The 27,154-nt window shown below is 37.8% G+C and overlaps 1 protein-coding gene across 3 annotated transcripts; it reads right to left on the bottom strand.

Moving 5' to 3' along the window:
* Window positions 1–692: 692 nt before the first annotated feature.
* Window positions 693–22,065, bottom strand: APG5 (autophagy protein Apg5 family). Of its 3 annotated transcripts, none has more exons than XM_028239072.2 (8): window positions 21,680–22,065; window positions 19,510–19,634; window positions 17,854–17,920; window positions 16,095–16,184; window positions 13,194–13,281; window positions 10,831–10,974; window positions 9,899–10,027; window positions 693–1,245 (listed from the first exon to the last, which is right to left on the bottom strand). In XM_028239072.2, the coding sequence occupies exons 1-8, from the start codon at window positions 21,788–21,790 to the stop codon at window positions 896–898; spliced, it is 1,104 nt and encodes a 367-aa protein (XP_028094873.1). In that variant the 5' UTR covers window positions 21,791–22,065; the 3' UTR covers window positions 693–895. The 3 variants fall into 3 exon arrangements, with proteins under 3 accessions (XP_028094873.1, XP_028094874.1, XP_028094875.1); XM_028239073.2 differs by having other exon boundaries at window positions 693–1,188; window positions 21,680–21,956; XM_028239074.2 differs by lacking the exon at window positions 9,899–10,027 and having other exon boundaries at window positions 21,680–21,956.
* Between the last annotated feature and the right edge of the window lie 5,089 nt (window positions 22,066–27,154).

Below are 27,154 nucleotides of genomic sequence, written 5' to 3'. Positions count from 1 at the left end.
CCCCTCCCACCTACCAATTATTAAAAAGTAAAAATAATAAGGTAAATTAACAAATTTTTTGAAAAAAAAAAAAAAAAACCCTCTGAATGGAGTAATGAAATGTAAGTATGCAAGTTTCATGGGGACATGGTCAATCTCTATGCATCACATGAATTGGGAATAGATAGAATCCCAAAATCATATTAAGCTGTAAGATACTATGTATCATTGAATTCTTTCTTATAAAAATATCTTGTGTAAAGTAGCAGAATGGGAGTTTCATTGTGAATTTTCATTTCATATTTATTAGAATCATTTGTTGTAATTTTTATCAAGTTGAAAGTTAATAATCAGAAAATAAAAACTAAAAGCACTCCTCCCTCAACTTCTATATAATCAACTTTTGTCAACTTATTCAAATTATTTAAGCCTCACCAGCTGTGAACAAAAGTTGCACCGAATACAATAGCACTCTTATTTAAAAAAATAAAAAAATTACAAGCAACTCTATAAGCTACACGAAAACAACACCATTGCTCCCCTTCAGTCAGGCCTCAACCATTTTCTTGTACCCATATGAAGGGATTAAACCTAAATTTAAAGCAGCTTTTAAGGCCAATAGGAGTATGGTAAATTGGCCATTCAATTTGATTTATCATACTGTCAATTTACTATTGTTGTCACTTCTAGACAACAGTCAACTCCATAACACTAGAAGAAGATAATCCATCCCATTCAATCACAGGATTAAATTGAGTAAAAGTTGACAGTGAAGATAAAGAAATGAAGTAATGAACCAATTGATACTATAACTGTTATTTACAATTCTATACAGTATGGAATTATACTGTTTTGTCGCACACAACGCCAGGTACCTGAAAGGATAGGACGCCAGATGTGAAATTTATGTACTCATTTAAATGGTAATCGGTTCCAAAACCCTGACATAAACACAGATATGAAGAAAGCGTTCAGGGTTCATCAAATTGTTCACCAGCCAAGCAAAAGGGATCTCCAATTTAGGTTCGATCCCTTGAATTCGGAGAAGCTTGATTTCAACATTATCTGATAGGATACACGACTCCACTTGTTCACACAATGTTTCTCCGGCTTCTTCTGCAGTTCTCGCGCTGCTTCCTTCTTCCGAGGGTAATCTCTGTTCATCCTCAACTTCTGCTCTGGAAATTTCCTCGTTGATAGAGGACTTTTCTGCAAAAAACTCCGGCAGAAGAGTTTTTAAAGCATCAAGTAAGGTGAAGCATTTGCCTGTAGTACAAAGACATAAAAACACGCAATAGGGTCATAAAACCACTCAGGATACAAGAAAGCCCCACCAATCAACATTGCAAGTGCAACAAAAGAACATGACATACAATATCCACAAAACAGTGAGGAACACAATAATAATTATAAAAAATAAAAATAAAAAAATTATAAAAAAAATTGCTTTCTTAGATTTTTTTGGGAACCCGCCAAACCTTTTAAGCAATGTTTTGAAAATTGGACCAGACAAGCCAATTCGACCGATTGACCCATCAACCAGTCAAGGTTCCTGTCCAGATTTCCCATCAAACCCATTCAACACTGAAAACCAGCTTGTTTGCTAGAACCGGAAGAAACCGCAGTTGAACCGGGTATTCATTCAAACCAAAAGCAGGTTCATTGAAAACCAGAGCACCCACAAGTGTGGCATTGAAAAAGAAGCAAACTTACAAAGGTTCGAACTCTGGACCTCCCACAGTGAGTGAGTTCAAATCATTTACCACTACATCAACCAACTTCCTTGTTGATATTCCATACACTTCTATTCTTGACTACATTCTTTGTAATTTTTTTAGTGTAATCAGATTTTGTTACAAACAATCAATATATAAACAATTATATTTAATATTTATATTTTTGATTTAATTATAATTTTTAATATATAAAAAATAATTATGAGGTGACGGGTTCAATTCAAATTCACCTAATGGTTGAACCAGTGACCCTCAACCCAATCTCTTTTCTGGTTTAACCACCAGTCCGGGTTTCAGAACATTGCTTTTAAGTAGCTGAACTTGTCATGGCAAATAACTGAATGATAGAAGCCAGCAACAAGATTCTTACTGCCAAAAGTACACCATTACAGGCTGGTGTTTTGGATTAAATCAATCTATACCATTACAGGTGTGATTGTCAACTTGCTTAGGAGGTGTCCTGAGCTTGCCTCATGGGACTTTGTAAGCACCACACGAGGTGTGCTTGAGTTGTTTGCCTACAAACCTCGCCCCGTGACACCTAGGCAGTCTATACAGTGACAGGATGCCATTTTGGAGTTGGATCCAAGGTGACTGCCGAGCAAGCGAGGTGTGGTGCTGAGATAAGCAAGGCACAAGGCGGCGAAGCGGACAGCTGAAGGGTGGGGGTGAATCGCACAGAGCCACATAGGTGAGGGGAAAGCTCACAAGCCAATCATGAGAAGCCAAGGCAAATGAACTGCTAAGGCAAGAGTTGCCTATCAACAACAACAATAAAAATAATAATGGAGACGAAGGGATGGGGAGGAGGAAAAATCATTCACACGGATGAAGTCCTAAACAAAAACAGGTTTGCAACAATATAGTCACAAACATATAGACTAACCATAAAGATTTTGTCAGAACAAAGGAAAAGCTATAATCACTCATCTATGAACTCCTATTTTTTCTTTTTCTACAAGAAATCATGGAAAAATATCATCATTTCTTGTGCACTCGGGAAGTATTTTTTTTACCACTTTCCAATCGCATGGGTGATGTTGGGCATGTTAGAATAATATATTATTATTTGCGTTATTATTTTGTAATTATTCTATCCCTTAGGGCTCCCTTGTAATTGTTGATCTTCATTAATATAAATAGGGAATGATATCCTAAACATTCCCTAATCTGAGTATTCTCTAAAAATAACATGGTATCAGAGCCATAATCCTAAACCCTAAATCCATATACCACACAGCCATCACAAAGCTCCCAGCCTAAACCAAGTTTGATTGCACCTGCTAGAGGCAGCCCTAAGTCGTCGCAGGTGTCCAAGTCGCAGGTATCAGAGCCACAATCCTAAACCCTAAATCCATATACCACACAGCCATCACAAAGCTCCCAGCCTAAACCAAGTTTGATTGCACCTGCTAGAGGCAGCCCTAAGTCGTCGCAGGTGTCCAAGTCTCCTATTGGTCCCTGTCGACAGGCCTTCTGGCCTAACTCAACCCTGTGGTTCCTGCCAACTGGTCTTCTGGCCTGAGTCGACTCCTTTGATCACTGTCGCAGGTGCCCAGACTTATGTTGGCCCTGCCGACAGGCCTTCTTGTCTCATCGACCACTGTGGCTGGGTTGACTTGCCTAGCCGACCACTATGGCTGTGTCGTCTTGTTTTGCCTACAACCCTGAGGCATTCTGGCTTCCTTCGTCTCCCTCTACTGTGTCGTCTACGTGTGTTTAACCTTCTGCTTTGACTTCTTCTGTCGTGACTCTAACCTTCTGCTTTGACTGCTTCTATCGTGACTGAGATGAGTGTTTGACCTCTGTTATTTTTTTTTCTTTTCTTCTAAAATATATATATATATATATATATATATATAATTTTTTGATGAGTATTTAATTCTTTCATATTCTTAGTGGTCATCGTGCCTACTATGCCTCCGCCATCTCCCGGGTTTGTGATTGGCACTAGTTTTTTGTTGAGTGTTAGGTAGCATGGTACCCATGGCTGATTCTACCAGTGGGTCCATTACTTCTCGAACACCTAAGAGTAAGAGTTCCATTATACTTATTACTATGACTGATAACCCCAACCCTAGTCTTAAAATCACCACCTCTCTATTCAATGGTCAGAACTATCTAGCGTGGTCGCAGAGTTTGACTATTTTTTTGAAGAGCAAAGGAAAGATGGGGTATGTTGATGGCAGGATCCAGACACCTAGCACCACGGACCCGGGTTATAATCAGTGAGAGATCACCAACTCCCTAATTATGGGTTGGTTGATACATTCTATGGCCCCGAAGATTGAAGAGGGTTATCTATTTATGAACACTGCACAGGATATTTGGGAGGCTGTGGCCATTACTTATTCCCGCAAAGGGAATTTCTCACAGGCATTTGAGTTGCGTCGCTCCATTGAGAGCTCTGTTCAAGGGGAGCAGACTGTTCTTCAGTACTTTACCTTCCTCACCAACGGTTGGAAACGCCTTGATCACCTGCAGGACTATAAACCTGTTTGCATTGTTGATTCAGTCGGGTACAGGAAGTTCATTGCACAAGAAAAGGTCTTCAAGTTTCTGGCCTGTCTCAATGTGGAGTATGATCCGGTTCGGAGTCGGGTTCTAGGTATGAACACTCTTCTTTCACTTCAGGAGGCATTCGCCTATGTACAGAATGAGGAGTGTCGTCGGTCTGCTATGATGTTACCTGTCTCTACTGACTGCTCCGCCTTACTGTCTACCTCTAGAGATGGCCTCAACCTGACTCCCATCCCTTCGTCTACTGCCAAGGAATCTGTATTTTGTGATTAATGTAAAAAATCGTGGCATACTCGTGAGACATGTTGGAAGCTTCATAGGACTCCATCCAGGGGTCAAGGTGATCGATCTGGTTTTAGAGGAGGTAGATCAGGCAAGTCTAGAGGATGGGATTCTCATCCACGGGCTCGTTAGTCTAGTACCGTTGACGCACTTGATTCTACTTCCGCTTCCGTTGGCCAGCCTTCTGATGGTCTCTTTGGCATAACTACTCCTGAGCTTAAGGATGTTTTGCATCACTTGCTGGACCACCGATCTTCTACTGCTCTCAGTACATCTTCCTCATCGTTTGCCTACTCAGGTAACTTGGCCTCTTCTCCTTGTGTTTTCCTGTCTCATAAGTCTTTGCCCTGGATTATTGATTCTGGTGCCTCAGATCATATGTCTAGCTCCTCTGACCTTTTTTCCGCCTATAAGCCCTCTTCAAGTCAGGACAAAATTAGAATTGCAGATGGTACTGTTTCTTTTATTTCTGAGAAAGGTTTAGTCCATGTCACTCCTACGATCTTTTGTTTTCCATGTTCCCAATTTTCTGTTAACCTGTTATCCTTGAGTCGGATTACACAAGATTTGAATTGTAGTGTGACGTTTTTTCCTGATCATTGTCTTTTTCAGGACCTTGCCACGAGGAGGACGATTAGCAATGGTAGTGCAGAAAATGATCTCTGCTTCTTGGATCAATCGGACAAGCTTGCTCTTCTTTTCACCACGAGTCCTACTACCCAAGATGATTTATGGCTGTGACATCAGTGTCTTAGGCATCCTTCTTTTTATTTACTTAAGTATTTATTTCCATTTGGTTTTGCAAACAATAATGTGTCTGAGTTTCTTTGTGAGTTTTGTCAACTTGGAAAACAACACAGAGCTTCTTTTGCTCCCAGTTTTAATAAAAGTTTAGTTCCTTTTTCATTAATACATCCTGATGTCTGGGGTCCATCTCGTGTTATGTCTGTGAAAGGTCATCGATAGTTTGTTACAATTATTGATGATTTTTCTCGTACTACTTGGGTGTATCTCATGAAGACAAGAGTGAGGTTTTCTCTGTATTCCGCAATTTTCATAAGATGATTTATACTCAGTTTAGGGCTACTGTCAAACTGTTCCGTTTTGATAATGGAGGGGAATACATAGATTTTGGGTTAAGGCAATATTTTTCTGCTCATGGCATTATCCATCAGACCTCTTGCACCAATACCCCTCAACAAAATGGGATGGTAGAACATAAGAATCGTCATCTTCTTAACATAGCTTGGTGCATGTGTTTTTCTATGAATGTGCCTCGGCCCTACTAGGGCGATGCTATTCTCACCACTGCCCATCTTATTAATCGTTTTCCTAACCAAGTTTTGCAAAAACAAGCTCCTCTTCAAGTCCTCCTAGGTTTCGAGTCCTTGTTTTCTATTCCTCCAAAAATATTTGACTGTGTTTGTTTTGTCCACAATCACTCTCTTACTTGTAATAAGTTGGACCTTTGCTCCCTCAAATGTGTTTTCCTTGGGTACTCTCCTACTCAAAAGAGGTATAAGTGCTACCACCCTCTTTCTCGTAAGTGGTTTGTGTCCATGGATGTCACATTCTTTGAGTCCCAATCCTATTTCTTGTCCTCTCCGGTGTCCCAGTTCTCCCTTCAAGGGGAGCTTTGGTGTGAAGTGATTCATGTGATTCCTATGATGGAACCAGTTGTTCTTGCACCACTACCTATTGGGACTACAAAATCCAATGTCACCAATGATAGGGAAGGGCAAGTTTAAGTCAGGGACAAAGAGAGACAGAAAGTTAACTGGATACAAGAGACCACTTCTGCTCCTCTACTGCCATCTCCTGCTTCTAATGAGAGTCCAGGTAACTTTGAATCTATTGAGTCCATCGATCTTAATGTTCCTATTGCCAAGAGAAAGGGTATGAGATCTTGTACTCAACATCCTATCTCAAATTTTGTGTCCTACCCTCATTTATCATCCTCCTATAGAGCATTGGTGTCAAATATTTCCTTTGTTAGCATTTCTAACCATTTTCAGGATGCTCTTACTACCTCTAAGTGAAAACTTGCCATGATTGAGGAAATAAAAGTACTTGGGAAGAATGACATTTGGGAATTAACTAAGTTATATAAGGGCAAACGACCTGTGGGATGCAATGGGTGTATACTGTAAAATACAAAGTGAATGGGTCTATTGAGCGTTACAAGGCTAGACTTGTGGCAAAAAGGTTCACTCAGACATATGGCGTTGACTATCAGGAGACCTTTGCACCAGTGGCTAAGATGAATTCACTTAGAATACTTCTCTCTCTAGCAGCTAATCTAGACTGGCCACTTCATCAATTTAATGTAAAGAATGTCTTTCTCCATAGTGACCTCGAAGAAGAGGTATATATGGACATTCCTCCTGGTTTTGAGGATCATTAGACCGAAGGCAAAGTATATAGGCTTCAAAGTCATTATATGGTCTCAAACAGTCTCCAAGGGCCTGGTTTGAGAGATTCACTTAGGCTATGCTTAAATATGACTTCAAACAGAGTCAGGCAGATCACAACTTGTTTGTGAAACATTCCTCACATGGTAAGACTACAACACTCATTGTTTATGTAGATGACATAGTTCTTACAGGCGATGATAGTGAAGAAATACCTCTGTTGAAGAAATATTTAACCAGTGAATTTGAAATCAAGGACTTAGGGAGCTTAAAGTATTTTCTGGGAATTGAAGTTGCTCGCTCCAAGGATGGGATATTTATCTTACAAAGGAAGTTTGTGCTTAACCTGTTAAAGGATACCAGAATGCTTGACTGCGAGTCCTGTGACACTCAACTGGAACCCAATCAGAAACAGGAGAATGATGAAGGAGGAGTAGCTATTGATAGGGAGAGCTATCAGTGATTAGTGGAGAAGCTCATTTACCTATCTCACTCCCGTCCTGATATTGCGGTTACTGTCAATGTGGTTAGCCAATTTATGCATGCTCCTCATCAAATTCACTTCGAGACTATCATGAGAATTTGGAGGTACTTGAAGTCTACTCCTAATAAAGGTCTCTATTTTTCAAAGTATGATCATCTTCATGTGGAAGCCTATACAGATGCTGACTGGGCTAGATCAGTAACTGATAGGAGATCGACTTCAGGGTATTGCACTTTTGTTGGAGGCAACTTAGTTACTTGGAGGAGTAAGAAACAGAATGTGGTTGCCACGTCAAATGTAGAAGCTGAGTTTAGAGCTATGGCACAAGGGGTGTGTAAGCTCTTATGGATCAAGGTATTGTTGAGTAATCTAGGTATTGATCAGACAGACTCCATGCGGTTATACTGTGATAATAAGACCGCTATTAACATTGCTCACAATGCAGTTCAACATGATAAGACAAAACATGTTGAGGTTGATCGTCATTTCATTAAGGAGAAACTCACTAGTGGCACAATATGTACTCACTTTGTGCAGTCTGGTGAACAACTTGCTGACATCCTCATCAAGGGAGTTAGGAGTAAGCCATTTCATGACATTTTAGGCAAGCTCGACATGAGAAATATCTTCGCACCAGCTTGAGGGCGAGTGTTAGAATAATATATTAGTATTTAGGTTATTATTTTGTAATTATTCTATGCCTTAGGGCTCCCTTATAATTATTGATTTTCATTAATATAAATAGGGGATGATATCCTAATCATTCCCTAATCTAGGTATTCTCTAAAAATAACAGAGCATGCTAACAAAAAAATGTGTAGTTTAAGAAATTTCTCATAGAGCATGTTTAGGCCATTATGGGGTGAAATCTTGGGCTAATTTTGAGACTTTAAGTCAATTTAATTTAGGGTTGGTTTGGGATGTTCTAAAAAAGTGCACTTTTTGACTTATTGGCTTATATGGGTTGGGTTTGGGTTGGCTTTGATGTAATGTGTTAGAGAGGTGATGTGATTTAAATAAGATGATGTGACTTAAATAGGATAGTGACTTTTTGACTTTTTGTATTATTTAGTTTATGTCAAACCAACTCTTAATTTAGTATGTGGTTGGATAAATTTAATGGTCTTTATCAAGTTTTAATGGTTAGGGATATTTTTTTTATAATGTTACAATTTGTTAGACTTGGGTTGTGGGAGCTTCTATTCCCACACCCCATGTTTTCTCAGGTGACACCATTACTCAGTTCACACACAAAATTTTGATTTTTCACTCAACTCACACCACTTAATATCCATTACACCATCATCTTCAACCTTCAACCCCTAACCCATCAACAACCACCACCCACTGCCACCACATTTATCATTGGTGTCGCCCCTCTCCATCGCCTCCCTCCACACCCCACCTCCTTTGTAAATCCAAAAACCCCCCTTCCCTTCCCTCCACGCCCCTGCCTCATTCTTCTTCTTCTTCTTCTTCTTCTTCTTCCAAGATCCAAGGAGGGGTCACAATGGTTGTAGTGCCGTCTAGGGTTTTGCAATAGCCAGGGTTAGGGTTGGGGTTGGGGTTAGAGTTGGGAGAGAAGGTGTGTATCTGTGCTTAACGGTAAATTGCTTGAAGGACGCAATCGTAATTTAAAAATAAATAAACAAGATATGTTAACTAAGAAAAATAGAGATGTGCAAAAAGAAGCTCCCTTGGGTTGCAGGCCTACAATGTTATAATTGTTGAAAGTTAACTAATTTCTCATTTGCGGGCCTGCCTTTGTAGAACTAGAAAAAGTATAATAATCTATAAATATGCATGTAATCTTTCTTTTCAATAGAGTTAGAGATATGAGAATTTGAAATTGAATTGTGTGAATTTGTCTAATCCTTGTGAAGGTGAAGTGTTTCTTCTTCACATTCTTCTTCCCTTCACAAGAACTTAAAATAATATTCTCATATTACTATTCATAACCTTCAAAAAATGCCATTTTCAGCCCCAAAACCCTGACAAATCAACCTTAAATTACACCAAACCCTTTGCCTACCTTTTGACCTTTGAACTAAAACAAACCCCATAAAATCATAGGCTATATCAGAGACAATTTTTTGTCCAAATATCAAAAAACATGTTTGGAAGTCCAGCAAAATCTCGCTTTTTTTTTTTTGGTCTAATAGAAATTAGCACACTCTCATCCATCAAGGGCCTAAGAAGTCCAAACCCACACCACACACCAACCACCATAACTTTTGTCACGCCTAGTTGTCTACAAACCCTAAAACTTTCATCTAGCATGTAAAACCCCAACTCTAGAAGCCATCTATAATTAAAACCTACCACAGATTTCTCCATAAGCAACCTTGCACCAAGTTTACTAAGCTATCATATATCATGTGTTTATCAAATTAAGAAACAAAAAAAAAATGTATTGAATTTCAATTCACCACATTCACACACTTCTAGCAAGAAATTCCTCAAAGAATATGCTCACTTCAGCTTACCTTCTCCATGAATCTCAACAGGTCGATTTATGTAAGAGATTTTGTCCCAACTATCAATAATAGGTGCATCTTCCAAATCATCAAAATCCTCATGGACATTGCAAACATACAACCGAACTGGGATTCGACCTGGTCAAAGCTCAAACCACAAGAAAACTAAACAATACTACAACCAAAATCACGAAAAATAAATAAATAAAATTGCAATCAAAGCAAGGGTGTGATTACTCGTCCTAGTTTCCCAATCAAAGATAAATGTCATCCGCTTTGTCACTATAACAAAAAAAGCTTATAATCTACAATTTAAACTTCTATGGCAAAATCTTTAAATACCTATCAGTGTCAGACTCTTTTGCCTAAAATGTCAAATAGATTGATACCCCAGAGTCATATCCAAAAGTCTATAAATTGTTTGGTTTTATTTAGAGAGAGAGAGAGAGAGAGAGAGAGAGAGAGAGAACTCATCCAATTGAGCCAAGTGAGTTAACGACATTGCTTAGTGCCCAATTCATGAAGCTACAGCATGAGAGAGGGATCATCACAAATATAAATACATAACCACAGATCTAGAGCAACTATGCACATCTTTTATTTTATTTTTGGACAATTAAGATTTAGTACAAAAGGCATTAGTGGGAAGCTACCCATACAGTTTCACAAGTATACCTAAACAAAATAGAGAAAAAAAGTACATTCTCTCAGTCCTCAAAATTCTCTACTAAATTCAAAAATTCCATAATCGTGTTAATAGCTCCCGAGACCCACCTATTCGAAAGAGGTCAATAACCAGAATTATATTAAAAAGAGGTTCATAAGATGCGCAAGATTAACTTCTATGTCAAATTCTCTACAAATACTAATTCATGACTTGCTTACTGTATCTCATAGTTCCTAAATTGTAAACTTCAAAGCAATGTCTAGACTTTTCTCACCTGTATTGACTGACCCAGTAGTATCTGTCTCAACAGTGCTTTGTTGAGATTTTAAAGAGGATGAGTTCAGTTTCGCTGAAAACTCATCTCCACCTATTCCAAGTTTAAGCTTAGATGAAACCCGGAGGTAGGCTTCCAAGTTACCTGCAACAATATTTGCGTGCAAGTTAGAGCATGACCAGGCTAAAAATATTAATGAAAACTATGCTGTTTCAACAAATCAACAGATAATTTCACATGCAACTAAGAAACCACTTGGTATAGATTGCTGAAAACATTCTTATCAGGCTATCAGTGTTGTTTTTCAGACCTTGTTAGTTATAACATGAATCTCCGGTTCTGCGTGCATATCTACATATGTGAAGGAAAACATACCATTTCATTTTCTTCTCTCTTTTTTTCCAGTAGCCTACCCCAAGTTCATGAGATAAGACTTTTGTGAGAACGGTGGAAACATCCATTGTTGTTTAAGGCTTGAAGTATTATTTTCTCTTGCTTTCTTTATTTAATTTTTTTTGGGGTGGAGGGGGAATAGGGAAAAGAAAAATAGGTGGCCCAAGCTAATGCCACCAACCGTATTCAAGTTTCCCAAATAATAATTGTAACATGACCAAAACCAAAGTAGGACTAATCATCATCCAGAATTCCAATCACTGGTTGTCATGAGCTCAAGAATTCTAGCCCTGAAAAAGCAATACAAATAACACTAATGCTAAGAGCACAGAATAGATCACAAAAAGTGCAAATCAATCTCATAGAGAAATATGGAATTCTGTGGGAAGTCATATTTGATGAAAGGCGTATGTACGGCTTGGAGGGAGATGTAGATATATGTCCATCTAAAGCGTATATAGCATAAGAGTTGCCTCCTACAAATGAATGATAAGTGTCTTTATTTTTTATTAAAGAAAAGATCTACTATCACCTTTTCATGTGTGGACCCCTCCACAATTGAGCTTAATCACAACCCTCCATTACATTTTTTGTGAAGCATTATGTGATCCATTCTGTGTTACTAGCATTACTGTACAAATAATGGTCTCAAAGTTTTACTTTCTAAACTTGTAACTACATGTTCAGTGCAGACTTTTTATACACAAATGGTGTCCCTTTGGCACATTAAGTTCATATCACAATTTTACAAAATATCAATTTATACTGTTAAAGTGGCTTCTCACTTAAACTCTGGCTATCAATAGCCTTCCTATTTAACTAACCTAACTTTACAGTCAAAGCAGCCAGTTTCAATTTCTAAGTGGCAAACAAATATTATGTTAAGATAATTGGGTGGAAACCATATCTTCATTAGAGGCTTGAGAATTAAAAAATTAATTATTAGTGTTGACTTCATCCAAAGAAAACACCAAATTAAATTCATATGCACAGAACCATGGTGGCCCTCTTGACATAAATCAGACGGAAACTAAAAACTAACATTGAAGCAAAAGCCCACAACCACTTTGGACAAACCTTAACTGAAAAATAAAACATATTTCTCTCACATAAAATACCAAATAAGTAATAGGCACAAAAATCACCGTAACTGCTAAGTGCTAATATTCATTGAACGGAACAACTAACCTCTCTCCGAGAGACCCTAACATTTGTTCTTCACCCAACAGTGTTCTTCACTTTTGAGGATGAGAACGGAAGGAGCAAAGAATTGGCAATGGGTATGCTTTTTTGAGAGCTGGCAGAGAGCGGACAGTGGGACGAGTTGATGTTAAGGGCAGAAAGGGTGTTTGTGAGAGAAACCTGCGCAACATTTGTGTGAAAAAATCCTCAGGTGAGCTTGTTGGAGTTATGCCGTGGAGGAATCAAAGTTGTCAACCCCGTACCAGACAGTATACCCATTTTTTTATTGGTACTGTATGTAGTAGTACCGGCACATTTTTGAGTACCACTTTCGGATTTTTATCGCTATGAATATTATAGGTAAAATAATACTGCTGCATTTGTTTTTATCTACAAACGATACGACACGGAGGAAGCATCTGGGATGAAGACATGGGTGTTTGGATCAGTTAGACAATCAGTTAGCCAGTGACAGGTCTGTCATGAACCCACTTGGGAACACCATCTGAAGGCACCTCACATTTTTCCAACACAAAAGCAAATAGAATGGGATGGGCTGTAATAGACGGGTAGCAATCAGGGCAATTTTGAACAGCTGTGCAATGAAATCGGGACAATTTTAGCAACACGAGCGTTAAGATGATATAAGCTTACACTCTTTTTATATAGGTTATAAAAATGATTAATCTTATACCATCAAAAAATATTATCACCTATACAGTAAATGAGGAGAGGTAGAAAAGAAATAGAAAAAGATGTATCAACTCATAATCATTTAATTGGCATACCATTCATGACAGAGTGCCACAGCTCCACCTGATCAGATTGGGACATATTCATGACATTCTTGCAATTTCCATTGATTATGTATGCTGCCTGTGGACAACGTAAACTTTGTTACAACTAAGGCACTCAAACATAAGGGACATTCTAATTTTGTATAGCATTTTGAAGTATCAATGTTACACTTCAAGCTGTCAAAGAGAGATATAGAGGAGTAATAAGTAAAGTGGATACTAGTGCATTACAAGTTGTCTCATGAATTATAGATAAGGCCAGAAGAGCATAAATATGTACAAACTCTCTTTTTAGTTCATAAGTTGTCTGTCTCACCCTCTCCACTCCTACCAGAGATTGCAGTCTCTTCATATTAATCCCAGTGTTATTTAAGGCGAGAGGCGCACAAAGGCACTAAGGTCACTTGGTGTGTAAGTGCAAGGAAAGGCATAGGATCCACTGAAGTGGGGTGCACGTTGACAACAGAAAACAGATAATTTAATATAGACAAATAATTCAAGTTTCAACATATGGAAAAACAAAAAGTTCACAAGTTCTAACCACAAAGACAGTAAGAATACATCTACCAAGTGTGCATACTAGGTCTTTTCTACTACTTCGGATCTTAATTGCACGAAGCGGGAGCGGGGGCGGGAGCAGGAGCGGGGGAACGTGGCCACTTAGAGGAGTCGTAAATTAAGAGCGCTTATATATTATTTTTATTAATTATATTTTATTTATTATAATAAATAATGAATAATAAATTATGTTCAAATAAATAAAAAATAAAAATTAGATCTTTTATTTTATAAATTTTTTAACTTTTTTTTTATTATATATGATTTAAATAGATTTCTTTTAAATAATTAGATGATTTATTTTATTTATTATATGTTAAAAAGTTAGGAATAATAAATTGTAATAAATAATTTTTTATTTTAGACAGAAGAATTATATTATCTATGACAAATTATATTATATAATGATAAATATTATATATAATAAATATAATAAATAATATTATATTATATATATATGATAAATTATATTTATATTATATAATATAAAACGGAGAGGGAGAGGGAGAGGGAGAGGGAGAGGGAGAGGGGGGGAGAACAGAGATCGAGAGAGAGAAAGAGAGAGAGAGAGCGAGAGAGAGAATAGAGACGAGAGAGGGAGACGAACAGAGAGACGAAGCAAACAGAGACGAGAGAGGGAGACGAAGAGAGAGACGAAGAGGAGATCGAGACTGAGAGAAGAGAGAGCGACAAAGACAGTCGAGATCGACCGTAAGAGAAGGTCTCAGCCCTAATCGCAATTCTTTCGCATTAGAAGCATGATTCTCTCGTATTAGAAGCGCGATTCTTGTGCGATTCTTCCTTGGAAGCGCAAAATCGCGCTTCTTCCTCAGAAGCGTGAGTCCCTTCCACGATTCCTGCTACTAAGCTTCGGATGGCATCTAAACCATTTAGGCAATTCTAAAGTGAGCAATTTTGAATTAAGCAATTAAATGCAGGGATTATATATATGTTTCAGCAATGAAACTTTAAACTACTAAATGACTCATAAAAAAGAATGACATTTTATAACAAGAACATGTTAGCTTGCTTTCAAGCAACAGAAAACCAGATGGGAAATTCGACAGAATAAAAAAAAACAAAGAAATTGTGATGCAAAATGGATAAAGAAACAGAGTTTTACGTGTGAAATTAGTTTCAGCATGTATGGCTGCATGCAATCTATTGCTCAATGCATGACAACGCAAAAAGGCACTCCTGATCAATTCCATACATTCATCATAATATGTTACAAAATCTGAAGGAACCCAGCAGAAAAACCAGTAACAGAAGAAACAAATACATAAATAATACAGCAGAGAGGGGGGGGAAGACAAAAAAGAAAAAGAAGACCAGTTGCTAGAAACCTAGAACGGAAAAGAACACAAGGAAGAGCAGAGGAGAAGACTAATTGGAAACAGAGCAAAGTGTGTGAAAAAGGAATCCAACAGGCCAGGCGACTTGAAGACGGAAATAAGGAGAGGAGAGGCTGACCTGGAACCCAGCATAGAAGGGAGGGGCAAAGGGGAAAAAAAAGAAAGGAGACCACGAATAATAGAGAAGATGAAGATGATGAAGAAGAAGATGAGGGATTAACCTGAAACCAGCAGAGGTGAGCAATTCGAACCAGCACAGGTGTTTTTTCAGAGGTCTAACAGCTGTTCTTCCACCAGATTTCCAATTAGGGTTCAGATTTTGCAATATATTGGAAGGCTTTTGATTACAATCCCACAAGTCAATTAAATCAACGGTCGAGATGAAATCAACAAAAAATAAAAAAGTTAACTGAAGCCCACTAAGCATGCATCTTGTGCCAAGCCCAAAGGTGAACACCTCCAGCAGCTAGCCTCACCTCAATGGTCTTAAGGTGTTATGACTAAGCCTTGCATCTAAGGTGCACCTTATACAACACTGACTAATCCTACATTGGTCAATAAAGATTTGAAGAAAATATTAGCAGTATAGCATTAAGAGAAAACTTGCTACGGTTATCCAGCCATATACAAAAGGCAGGTGGACTTTAGGCAGGCCGGTTTAGTACTGAGACCACTTTTTACAAGCCCAGACACTCAAATATGCAGGGAATACTTCTAAAATATAACTTTCCAGCATGGGGTGGCACCATCTCAATCTACAAGGATCTAGCATTTAATAAAAGGATTCCCACGGACAAAGAGATAAAAATAACAAATCAAAATAGAATCTGTTATTTAATCAATGGAGAAATAGAGTGTGTTATTCCTCCACTAACCACAATATGACTGTAATAGTAATCACACAAGTAGGAAAATAGATTATATGAACCCTTGAAAGAAGAGAAAAATGAAAAAGAATGCAAACACTTAATACCCTAACCTCTTTCAATGAATTAATAAAGCTCCATTTTACACTATCTTCACCTTCACAAGGGATCAAAATATTTGCTGGATATCCTCTAAAATGCACCTGCAAAAAGAAGATACTACAAGTTATTATTTGAAAGAACCAAAAAAATATGTAACAATAGTATTTTTGTTTCCCATTTGAAATTAATGCTTTTATGAATAATTTCATCTAGTAGAGATTAGTTTCATAAAATTTTAACTTGTGGGGAGAAAAAAACTTTAATGTCTCCCTACACTATTTTTTTTTTAAATAAGTGTGGAAACTTATAACATGACACATTTACACGACATCAAACAAACACGAGGCCAAAATGACACGACATAATACCACGCAAAAATAGGGTTAGTATTGAAGGAATTCTAACACAAATCTGAGATGACACGGCAAGAACACGAGCATGACCAAGACGACATGATTCTCAGCCCTACTGTATTTAAGTGCCACAATGTTGATTATGAACCATAGCAATCATACAAATTATAGTAAATAAGATCAGAAAATGCTTATCAATGAGGGTTTTTTTTTTTGTTTTTTTTTTTTTTGGCATTTGGGGGGTGGGGGGAACCAATAGTTCGGTTTTCAATCCCCATTTTACAGTGGTTGATATTCCTCATGCCTATTAACCGCAACCGTGACCACTACACTAGCCAATAGCGCAATTTAAAGGAATGGGTCTACAGGCTACTTGGATATCTTACTTGTTTATTTCAATAAATTGCAGTTATAACTTTTATGTTGTCAGCAAACAAGCCCTTTGCCTTGTTTCTCGAGGGCGTAGACTCTATAATTTGGAGCTACTGCTACATAGTAAGCACAGTGATGTTTTATGAGAACTAAAAAGTCTCTCTTCAATTTCAATTTCCAAGACTTAAGAACCACGGACACAGATAACAATTTTTTAATTCTAAAAGAGGAGAATAGGTATAAATTACGTTGTTTTTATTTTATAATTGGATTACAAATTATTTTATTCAATCTTGTAATGTGTTTCATATGTATCTAAACGTTTAGGAAGTGTCCAACGAGTGTCATGTCGACATGTTACCTTCTTAGAAGTGTTTGTGCTTCTTTTTTTTTTTTTTTTTTTTTTGATAGATCATTAGTGTTTGTGCCTCTTAGTCCAAGACTCTCCTCTCTTCAACTTCAAACACATTTATGAAGTAAGAAGCCCTTCTCTCTCTCCGATTACAACATAATGATGAACTGAGAAGACAAACCCACTTTCTCTAAATTCTTCCTCCCTCCACCCACTCTTGTTGCAATCTCAAATAAACAATGGGCAGTAGTGGTTATTCATAAAGTATTGAGACTGCAACCATGACTGTGCAGCTGAAGATGAAGGAAACTAAAGTATTTAAGGATAAATTTGTTCTTCTGTTCAATCACACAATGCACTTTGAATCATGATAATATGAAAAATTGTATGATACGGATTTGTATTGGGTTACCAACCAATAGGACCATGCGATACATATCTAAATCCTTACAATAGTTATTGTGTATCATATGATTTTGACAACACTAGCACTGCAACACCCAAGTAGCAATTGCAAAGACAACTTAAGAAGTACTTATATTTTCCCTGACAACCAACTATGGCCTCTCTCTTAGATACTTACAATAGTTTCATTAATTAAATATGCTAACAAAAACTAGAGAACAAAAAAAGAAAAAGAAAATCATTGGTTTGACTCAAAAAGGTTGCCAAGAGCTATTGAAAAAAACGCACCGTCAGATTCCAAGGTCTTTCAGGTTCTGCACAAAGAAGATCAAAGAGGACTCCTGTTGGTATATACCTGAGAAAAGCACAGATAATGTTAATCAACAAAAGGCAAAAAGTGATATTGAAACTGCAACTAATAGGTATAGGAAGTAATGTATGCATGCACCAACAAATAATATTAGCAATTACAATATTGACAGTTTTTACTTCCACAAATCTTTTAGCAATGCATATTAAGTGTGAAGACTTCCTAGAGGCCCACAACACCATACAATATAATTAACTTGTTTTTTGGTAGTATGAAAAGCTACAAAATATCAGCCAGCATTTTTCCACATATTTGCTTAATATACACCACATGATTGCTTCATCCTACCCTATAAGTTTAACTTGACAAAAGACGAGTTCATTCAACTCACATGCAAAAGTATACCCATCCTTCCCTTCATTTTCTCTCTTTTTTATTCTGCACTCTCCTATTCAGCAACGGAATATTGTTAATATTATTCAGGGTTATCCCTTACATCACTAGGAACACAGCTTCATGTACAGCTTTGCCTTTTGCTAACAATAATTGTAACAAAAACAAAGGTGGCTCATATCATGCAAGAGCAGAATCAATGTTTGAATTAATTTTTCTATTGACTTTTCTAGACATAGTTCTTTGGAAAAGAACTGAACACTTCAAGGAAATGTTAATTTTTTTTTTTTTTTTCTGGCTTTTTACATAGATTTCAAGTCAGTGCGAATGTTTTCTTATTATTAATAAGAGAAAACTGAAAAGAAAGTACAACGAGATTGATGATGGTGGATGATTATTGGGCAAAGCCAGAAAAAAGCCTAAGCAATGACTTCTTTGTGACAAGACATGGAGGCCTTCATAACATTTCAATCGCTGCTACAATTCTCCTGATGACAACCGCATAACATAGGCCCATCTCATTGAGGAGGCAATGTCTTATCAAGCTGGAAGAAATTCAAAATGGTGGTTGAATTGCTCTACATTTCTACCTCTAATTACTTCACAAGTATTTATTTCTACATTATTTCAATTTAATATATCAATGTTATCACTTGCCAATAAGGCTATTAAGCTTGAATAATACGTACTCTTAGTCTCTAGAGAATAGCTTTATGTTCACCCCCAACTAACTTGGTTGACAATCAAAATAGACATCAAAGAACACATTAATAAACTAAATATAATTAAGTTCTACTCACATGCGGCCCATTCACCCACTGAACAATGATGCTCAAAAATTATGTGTTGGTATTTTTGTGCGTGTTTGTACATGTGTCTATGATACTAGAGCCAGACGCATAAAATAAACTAATTGGGCAGCATAATTAGTGGCTTAGCCATGACATAAATACAAGTATTTGAAAGATGAAAAAAATGAAACCAGTTTTTACTCATAACTTTCTGAGATTTGCACCAGTAGTTCTGGCACCATGATTATGTATACTTTTGCAACTCTAGTCTCCATGGACTACTCTCATCTCTACCAACTTATTTCCATACATGACATGTTTCTCATTGATCAATGCAATTCAATATTCTACGCTATCATAAACAAATAAAAATCAATAATTTTATTTCAAAGTGATAAGATGAAAAGTCATGTATATTTGTAATTATATATCATGGGAAGTGTACCATACCACTTCAGGGGCAACCCTCTATATTCAAACCATACAGTGTCTACACCAGGAGGAAGTGCACTACTGAAGAAAGGTTTAATGTGCGGTACTAACAAAGGCAAGTACCCTATCCGAGGAGCTAAGATCTGAAAACACAGGTAAAAGCAAAAACAAATGCTTAATTACATGAACATATATATTACAAAATAAACGGATACTTCATAGTTGGCATCAGAGTTCATCTCTCATAAGAAAATTCAAAGAAAAAGTGAAGTGCATCTGTCCATAAGTGCATCTGTCCATGACCATGGGATTTACTAGTTTTGTTTATCAATCACACATGTAGAAAATATCTCCCTTGACAGTGCAATTTCTAATTAGTAAGATTTTTTTTTTTATAACTGTTTTGCTAATTGATATCTATGTATTCCTTATACATGTCATTTATCATTGATCATACATATACATGATTGCAAAGACATGCACTGAATAAAAAATAATAATAATGATAGATTACGCAAAAAGCAAGAACAATGATAAAATAACATTAGAGAATAACAATGAAGTGAAATTGCAGCATAAAAGTACTGCGTAATAAAAATTCAGAAAACCATATGCAACTACACAGATAAACAATGGTAAATGCAAAAGAGAATGAAGAAAGATATATTAACATGATATGTGAGCTGTAACCAGTCAATGCATATCTTGGTGCTCCAAAATTTGGGCAAGACTAAATGATTATTCGGGGTTGTAACTGGCTCAAAGGACTTCATGTAAGCTTGTGACACACAACTTATAGGCCGTGTTTATTTGAGCGGATTGAATTAGGTTGGATTAACATTCCCATAACTAATAATCCTAAGACTACGAATCTCTTTAGATTGTGTATCATATCCTATGTTTAAATTGAGTTAAGATTATAAGGAAGGATTAACAAAATATTATTCAATCCGATATTTGTTTAAGGGGATTGGAATGGATAGGACATGACAGGACATGAGACATCTAATATATTGACCTAATACCTCTATTATGGTCATTTGATAAATTAGTCCAGACTTTGAGTTAATCACCCAATTTATATCCCACCCCCTATGTGAGATTGAATAGTCCATCATATGTGGGATACCATATCCGGATGGATTGTTGGTCCGTACTTCAATTTTTTAACCAAACATTGGATTAATAATTTTATTGGACTATTAGTCCAATCCCAAGCACATATCCGTCCAAACAAACATGGCCATGCGATACAAGATTCACTCGACTTGGACAGGTCATGCCATGACTCACACCCTCACACATATTGCCATTGACTTGTGATACAAATTGTGCTAAATAGAATTCGACAAATTCCATGTCTTTGGTCACCTCTGATACTTTGGGTTTCATAAATGTCTATTTTTCTTACATCTTAGACACCAAGAAAGACTGAAAAAGGCACCTTCACCCTCTTATCAACATTTTTCCATCCATAATGAAAACTAAAAATTATGGATTAAATTATTAGCAGTCGGGGTGCAGGTCCATTTGCTGAAGTCAATCCTACACTTGAGCTTACATTCGTTTGCAGGTCCATTTGCTGAAGTCAATCCTAAAAATTATGGATTAAATGATCCAACAGTTAGAAAAATATTGGGAGAAGCCATAAGCCTTTAATGAGACCCAGAGGGGAATGTTTCCAGTCATCCCTACAACAAATTAGTATGTTCTCTGAGTTCGATCAGCATCTACTCAAATCAAATCAAATCAAATAAATAAATAAATAAGGAAAAAAAATAAAGAAAACCCAGCTGATCCAGCTTAAGTAATTTTGGGCTAGATTATTCATATCTACGAACCTCCCATTAGACCCAGGATTCAAATCATATTAATAGTAGCAATTTAAGGCATAATTGAAACTAAGATCTATAACGTTATACCAAAACCCCATATACAATTAGGGAGGCCAAATAATAGTGCAACTTTGAACTCCTCCAAACCCACTCTTTTGGTCATAGTGTTTTGGCAAATCAAATAGCTTCTTAGTACATCCAAGTGAATGCAAACAAGTTCCTGAATCCTATCAGAGCTAAAGAATTGAAAAGGGGAAAAATAGATGCAAAAAAAAAAAAAATGGAGATGCAAAGCAATAAATCAATGACAATCAAGACGAAATCAGACGAAAGGAAAGTTGAGAACTGTGAACCAGAGCGGGTGGAGGAGGAGGGAGAGTGGTGACTTCGGAATCGTGGAGATGAATCTGCAATGGGATCGCACCTTCCCACACGTACTTCTGTGCTTCCGTTCCTCTATCCATCTCCTCCTTCTCCTCTCCTCCTATGTTCCTTCCTTCCTAGAGAGAGAGACAGAGAGAGAGAGAGGGAGAGAATGCGTGGACAGAGAGAGAGAGAGAGAGCTACACGCCACGGTTACCCTTTCTGTGATACGATGCAGTCTACTCTACTCCCTCCCTCTCTACAACAAAATACGGCCCTGGACCGGGAATTTAAACCGGCCAGACTGCCGGTTCTTAAATCACTCGGATGTGGAGTTGACCCGAGCGACCGCAAATTCCAGCATTTGCTCGAGGACATTGCTTTGCTATTGCCGAGCCACTCTACAAGTTTTTTTTTTTTTTTTTTTTTTAATATTTATTTATTTATTTAAATGAAAGGTAAACAAACAGAAGTTACATTATTCTTACAATTCAAGAATTAGTCCCTCACAAGACTAACTCCAGCCATGTCATCAATGATTAGAGATCTCATATCTGCAGGTGGGTCTTCTAAAACCACCACATGGTCATCTTGAACTACCCCTAAGTTTGCTAGTTTGTCAGTTACTCCATTGCCCTCTCGAAATGAGTGTTTAATTGAGCAGTTGCAACGTTTCAGGAGAAACTTGGTGTCTTCAATGAGAGCCTTATAAGGTGAGTAATGGCTTGGTCCATCCTGGATTTGTGTGATAGCTTAGGCAGAATCAGTTTCAATAGTCACATTCATTGTGCCTTTTTGAAAGAGAATGATGAGTCCCTTGTATATGCCCCATAATTCAGCTTCTAGACTGGTGCAGTGGCCTAGTTTACCATGGTATCCCCATAGCATCCACATAGCCAAGTTCCAGTTTTCATCCCTCAACAGTCCTCCATACCTAGCTTGGCCTGGGTCACCTTTTAAGCATCCATTTGTGTTGAGTTTGAGTTGACCTGCAAGTGGAAAACACCAATGAATTAGTCTAGGATGAGAGGGGTTGGGGTAGAGAGGGGAGTGGAAAGCCTGTTCAATCTCTTGAACATAAGTCCTTATGCTCTTAAGACTGGTTTGAATGGGTACCAAAATGTTGTCAAAAACTGAAGAATTATGCTCCTTCCAAATCTGCCAAAGAGTGACAGTAAATATGAGGGGCCATTTAGAACCACAAAGCAACATTTTATTTTTCAAATTAGATGATACCCATTCAAACACAGGTTGACCACATCCTTGCTCCCACCAGATATGATTGGTGATTTCAGTCCAGATAGCTTTAGAAATGAGGCAATCTCTGAAAAGGTGACTCGTATCCTTACTAAACAGCCCGCATCGAGGGCAAAGATCACATGATGCCATGTTTCTCACAAGTCTCAAGTGGTTGGTAGGTAATCTGCCCTTTAAAATAAGCCAGAGAAAACATTTTAATTTATGGGGAAATTGTAATTTCCAGATCCATTTCCAATCTCTACCATCACCTACTTGGGCAGTGATAGCCTTGTAAGCAGAAACAGTGGTAAAAAGACCATTAGTTGATCCATTCTAGGAGGGGGCATATGGATAAGTCACAAATCTGCGCCTATAGATCTCTATGATCTATTTGAGGTCCTATTGGTTTACGAGGTTGGCAAGAGTATCAGTGTCCCAATTCCCTTCATCATTTAGAACACTGCTGACCTTGGTTAAAACATTAGTATGAGTGAGATTATAATTATTGGCCAGTGGCTGTGTGCCACACCACCAGTCATTCCAAAAAGAGATGGTATCACCATTGCCTATTCTCCACTTAACACAGTTTCTGAGGGTATCTCTGGTGTGGCAGATACTTTTCTAGATATGGGATGAAGTCTTCTTATGGGGGCCAGCTAAATAAAGAATGGTTTTTAGATATTTGGATTGAAAAATTTGGCACCAGAGTTTATTATTGTCACTCAGTAAAGTCCACCCAAGTTTGGTGAGAAGGCCTGAATTTTGTTCTCTAGTTTTTCTAATGCCAAGACCACCATCCTCTTTACTTTTCCAAACATTGTCCCAGTTGACAAGATATATTTTCCTTTTATACTCAGTATCGCCCCATAGAAAATGCAGGATTAATTTTATATATTTCATCACAAACTTTCTTAGGGAGTTCCATGGTTTGCATATTGTAGAAAGGGATAGCAGAGGTAAATGACTGAATGAGAGTAAGCCTACCTGCAAGGGAGAGGTTTTTAGCTTTCCAACCTGATAATCTAGACTTTAGCTTCTTGAAGACATCATTGAAAATATGTTTGCTAAGCCTTGTGTGAAGGAGGGGAGATCCCAAATACTTACCAAGATCTTGAGTAAGGGGAATACCACACTGGTTAGAGACCTGGCTTGGGTAGAAGGGATGTTAGGAGAAACAAAGATTTTGGACTTCAAGTGATTAATTTTCTGACCATAAATCTGACAGAAGTCATTAAGGACAGCCATAATAGTTTCACAGTTGGGGTGGTCAGCTTTAGCAAATAAAATAAGGTCATCAGTGAAAAATAAGTGGGATAGAGGAGGGCTATTCCTAGAAACCTAGATACCATGCCAAGATCCCTCACTCACTTTAAGGTTTATCATGTTGGATAACCTTTCCATACAAAGCACAAAAATGTAAGGTGATGGGGGATCACCTTGTCTAAGCCCTCGCTCAATAAGAATACCATCCAGAATTTCACCATTCCAGAGAATATAAGATTTTGTATTAATAATACAACACATAATCAAATCCACCCATTGTTCATTGAGTTTAAATTCATATAAAGTATCCCTAATGAAGCCCTATGAGAATCTTTCATAGGCCTTTTCCAAATCAATTTTAAAAATCGTACCTTCCTTCCTATCTTTTTTGTTTCTCAAAGTGTGAAGGATCTCCTGGGTGATAATAATGTTATCAGTAGTGTTTCTTCCAGGTATGAAACTACTTTGATTTGGGCATGTGATTTTATCAATGAGGGGTCTAATCCTACCCACAATAAGCTTAGTAACGATTTTGTATGAGACATTACAAAGGCTAATGGGTCTAAATTGTTTAATGTTCTCGGGATTTTCAACTTTGGGGATTAACACAATTAAGGTCTCATTAATAGTACTGGGGATGTTGGTTCTATGGAAACAATCCATGACAAAATCACAAACAAACTTACCCACAGCGTGCCAATACTTATGGTAAAAGATGGTTTGCATACCATCATTTCCTGGTGCTTTGAAGGGACCAATATTCTTAACAGCTCGCAAAATTTCAGTATTGGAGATTGGTTTGAGGAAATCAACATTATCCTCAGTGGTAAAATAGTTGGGAGCAATATTCCAATGGTTAAGAATGTGAATGTCAGTTTTCTTGAAAAGGTCAGAGAAATAGCTTAAGATAATGGATTTGATTCCTTCTATCTCAGTTATCCAGTTGCCATTTGAATCTTTAAGGGCATTAATTTTTAGTTTCCTCCTATTATTTATGGTAGAAACATGGAAGAATCTGGTGTTTTTATCTCCAAGGGATAAATATTTAGAGCGAGATTTTTGAAACCAAAGCATTTCCTCTTGCAAAAGAGTAACATTATATTGATTGATGAGGTCCTTTTCTAAGGCCTGTAAACTGTGAGAGAAAATAGTAGTTTGGGCTCTTTGGATGCCTTCAATTATAGCAAGTAAAAGTCTCTTCCCATTTAAAAATGTTGCCAAAATCTTCTTTGTTCCACACTGACACTCTGAAAGTGAATTCAGTTGTGGACTCAAGCAGGTTATTGTTCATATCATGCCAGGAGGAACTAATCACATCTAAAAGACCAGTGTGGGACATCCAAATAGCTTCAAACCTAAAAGGTCTATGAATAGGATGTAGAGAATGCATATCTTGAGTATGGACTATCAATAGAGAGTGGTCTGAATATGTTCGGGGGAGCACTTGGACAGTTGCTTCAGGGAACATTATCCTCCAATCTTCATTGCACATAGCTCTATCAAGCCTTTCCATGATATTGGCAAGGCCTTGTCTATTGTTCGTCCATGTCACTTGGGGCCAGTGCTACCCAAGTTTAACAAATTGCAGTTGTTCACCCTATCAAGGAATTTCTGGGTCCTCCTAGAGTTATGGTTTGGGAAGAAACTTCTTCTCTCATTCTGGCTACCATAGTCATTGAAATCCCCGGCCACCAACCAGGGTTTTTCCATGTTGTGTGCAACAGACTTGAGATCATCCCATAAAGTGTCTCTAAGGGAGGGGTTTGGGCAAGCATAAACCGCTGCCAGAACCCATTCCTCATAGTCCTCTTTATGGACAGTGATGTGGATGGCTTGGGAGCTGACTGATGAAGCTCTAACGTTAACATGGCTGGTGTTCCAAACAATCCAAATACCACTAGATCTGCCAATGGGATCAACAAACGTAGACGCAGTGAAACCCAACCTGTTGAAGAAGTTTCCTATAGTACTAAAGGCCACCTTCATTTCCATTAAGGTCAGGATTTCCGGTTTATGAACGCGAATAATCTCAACAAGGTTACGTTTGAAAGTGTTGTTGCTGGCACAGCAACAGTTCCAAATAAGAAGTTTTAACAAGTCCATAGAGGGATAGTGAAATGGTGTATCTGTTACCAGGTCCTTAACGATGCTACGAATGTGTCGATGATCGTCCTCTACAGACCTCATAGACACCATCTGAATCGAGATAGTTGGTTTCACTAGAGTGCTTTCCCAATTTGTCTCTATGTTCAATCGAATTTGCTCGATCTACCAAGCAAAAGCGACGAGGTGAGTTGCTTTGTTCTCGGGATCTAACAATAGGCCCACTTCCGGTGCTCTTGCAATTCCATCGTCGGTGAGTCTGGTTTGGTGCTTCCTATTAACTCCATTAGTGAGAGGTCCTGGGTTTGGTGGTTTTGGTTCTTGCCTCCACACTTTCTCAGTAAAGTTGTTAACTTGGGTTATGAAAGTTGGGTTCTTAGTGAGGCGTCCATGATAGTGTATTCGGTCATGGTTGAATCTGTTGGTTGTGGTGGTTTTGTCGAGGTGAAAATCATGTCAGGTGGCTCTTATGAGGAGTTGATTTCACTGCTACAGCTAGCGTTACTCTTCTGTACATCATCACGTGCTACTGAGCTTAGCTCAGGGAATTGTTGGGAGGAGCTGGCTTCTAGGGTTTTCAGAATAAGTTGAGAGTTAGAGTTAGGTTCTGTATCCATGGGTTTAGGATGGGCTGGGCCAATTCTAGCCTTACCTCTACTGTCAATGGCTGGAGTTGGGCCTGATTGGGTGGTGGGCTCTTGATCTGCCGTTGGTGTAGAACTTAGGTTGCTTCTTCCTTTGATATGTTCCTCGTGTTACATATGGTCCAGTTCAAGATATTTAAATTTGTTGGGCTTTGAAGATAGACCTATGAGGTCTGCGGATTTCTTTGTCTGGGTTGGTCTATGAGTGTGTTTGGT

Source organism: Camellia sinensis, chromosome 4 (genome assembly GCF_055761805.1).
Source record: "Camellia sinensis isolate YWXY chromosome 4, ASM5576180v1, whole genome shotgun sequence".
Lineage (NCBI taxonomy): Eukaryota > Viridiplantae > Streptophyta > Magnoliopsida > Ericales > Theaceae > Camellia > Camellia sinensis.
The sequence above is the reverse complement of the archived record's forward strand: the minus strand, read 5'-3'. Positions and strand labels throughout refer to the sequence as shown.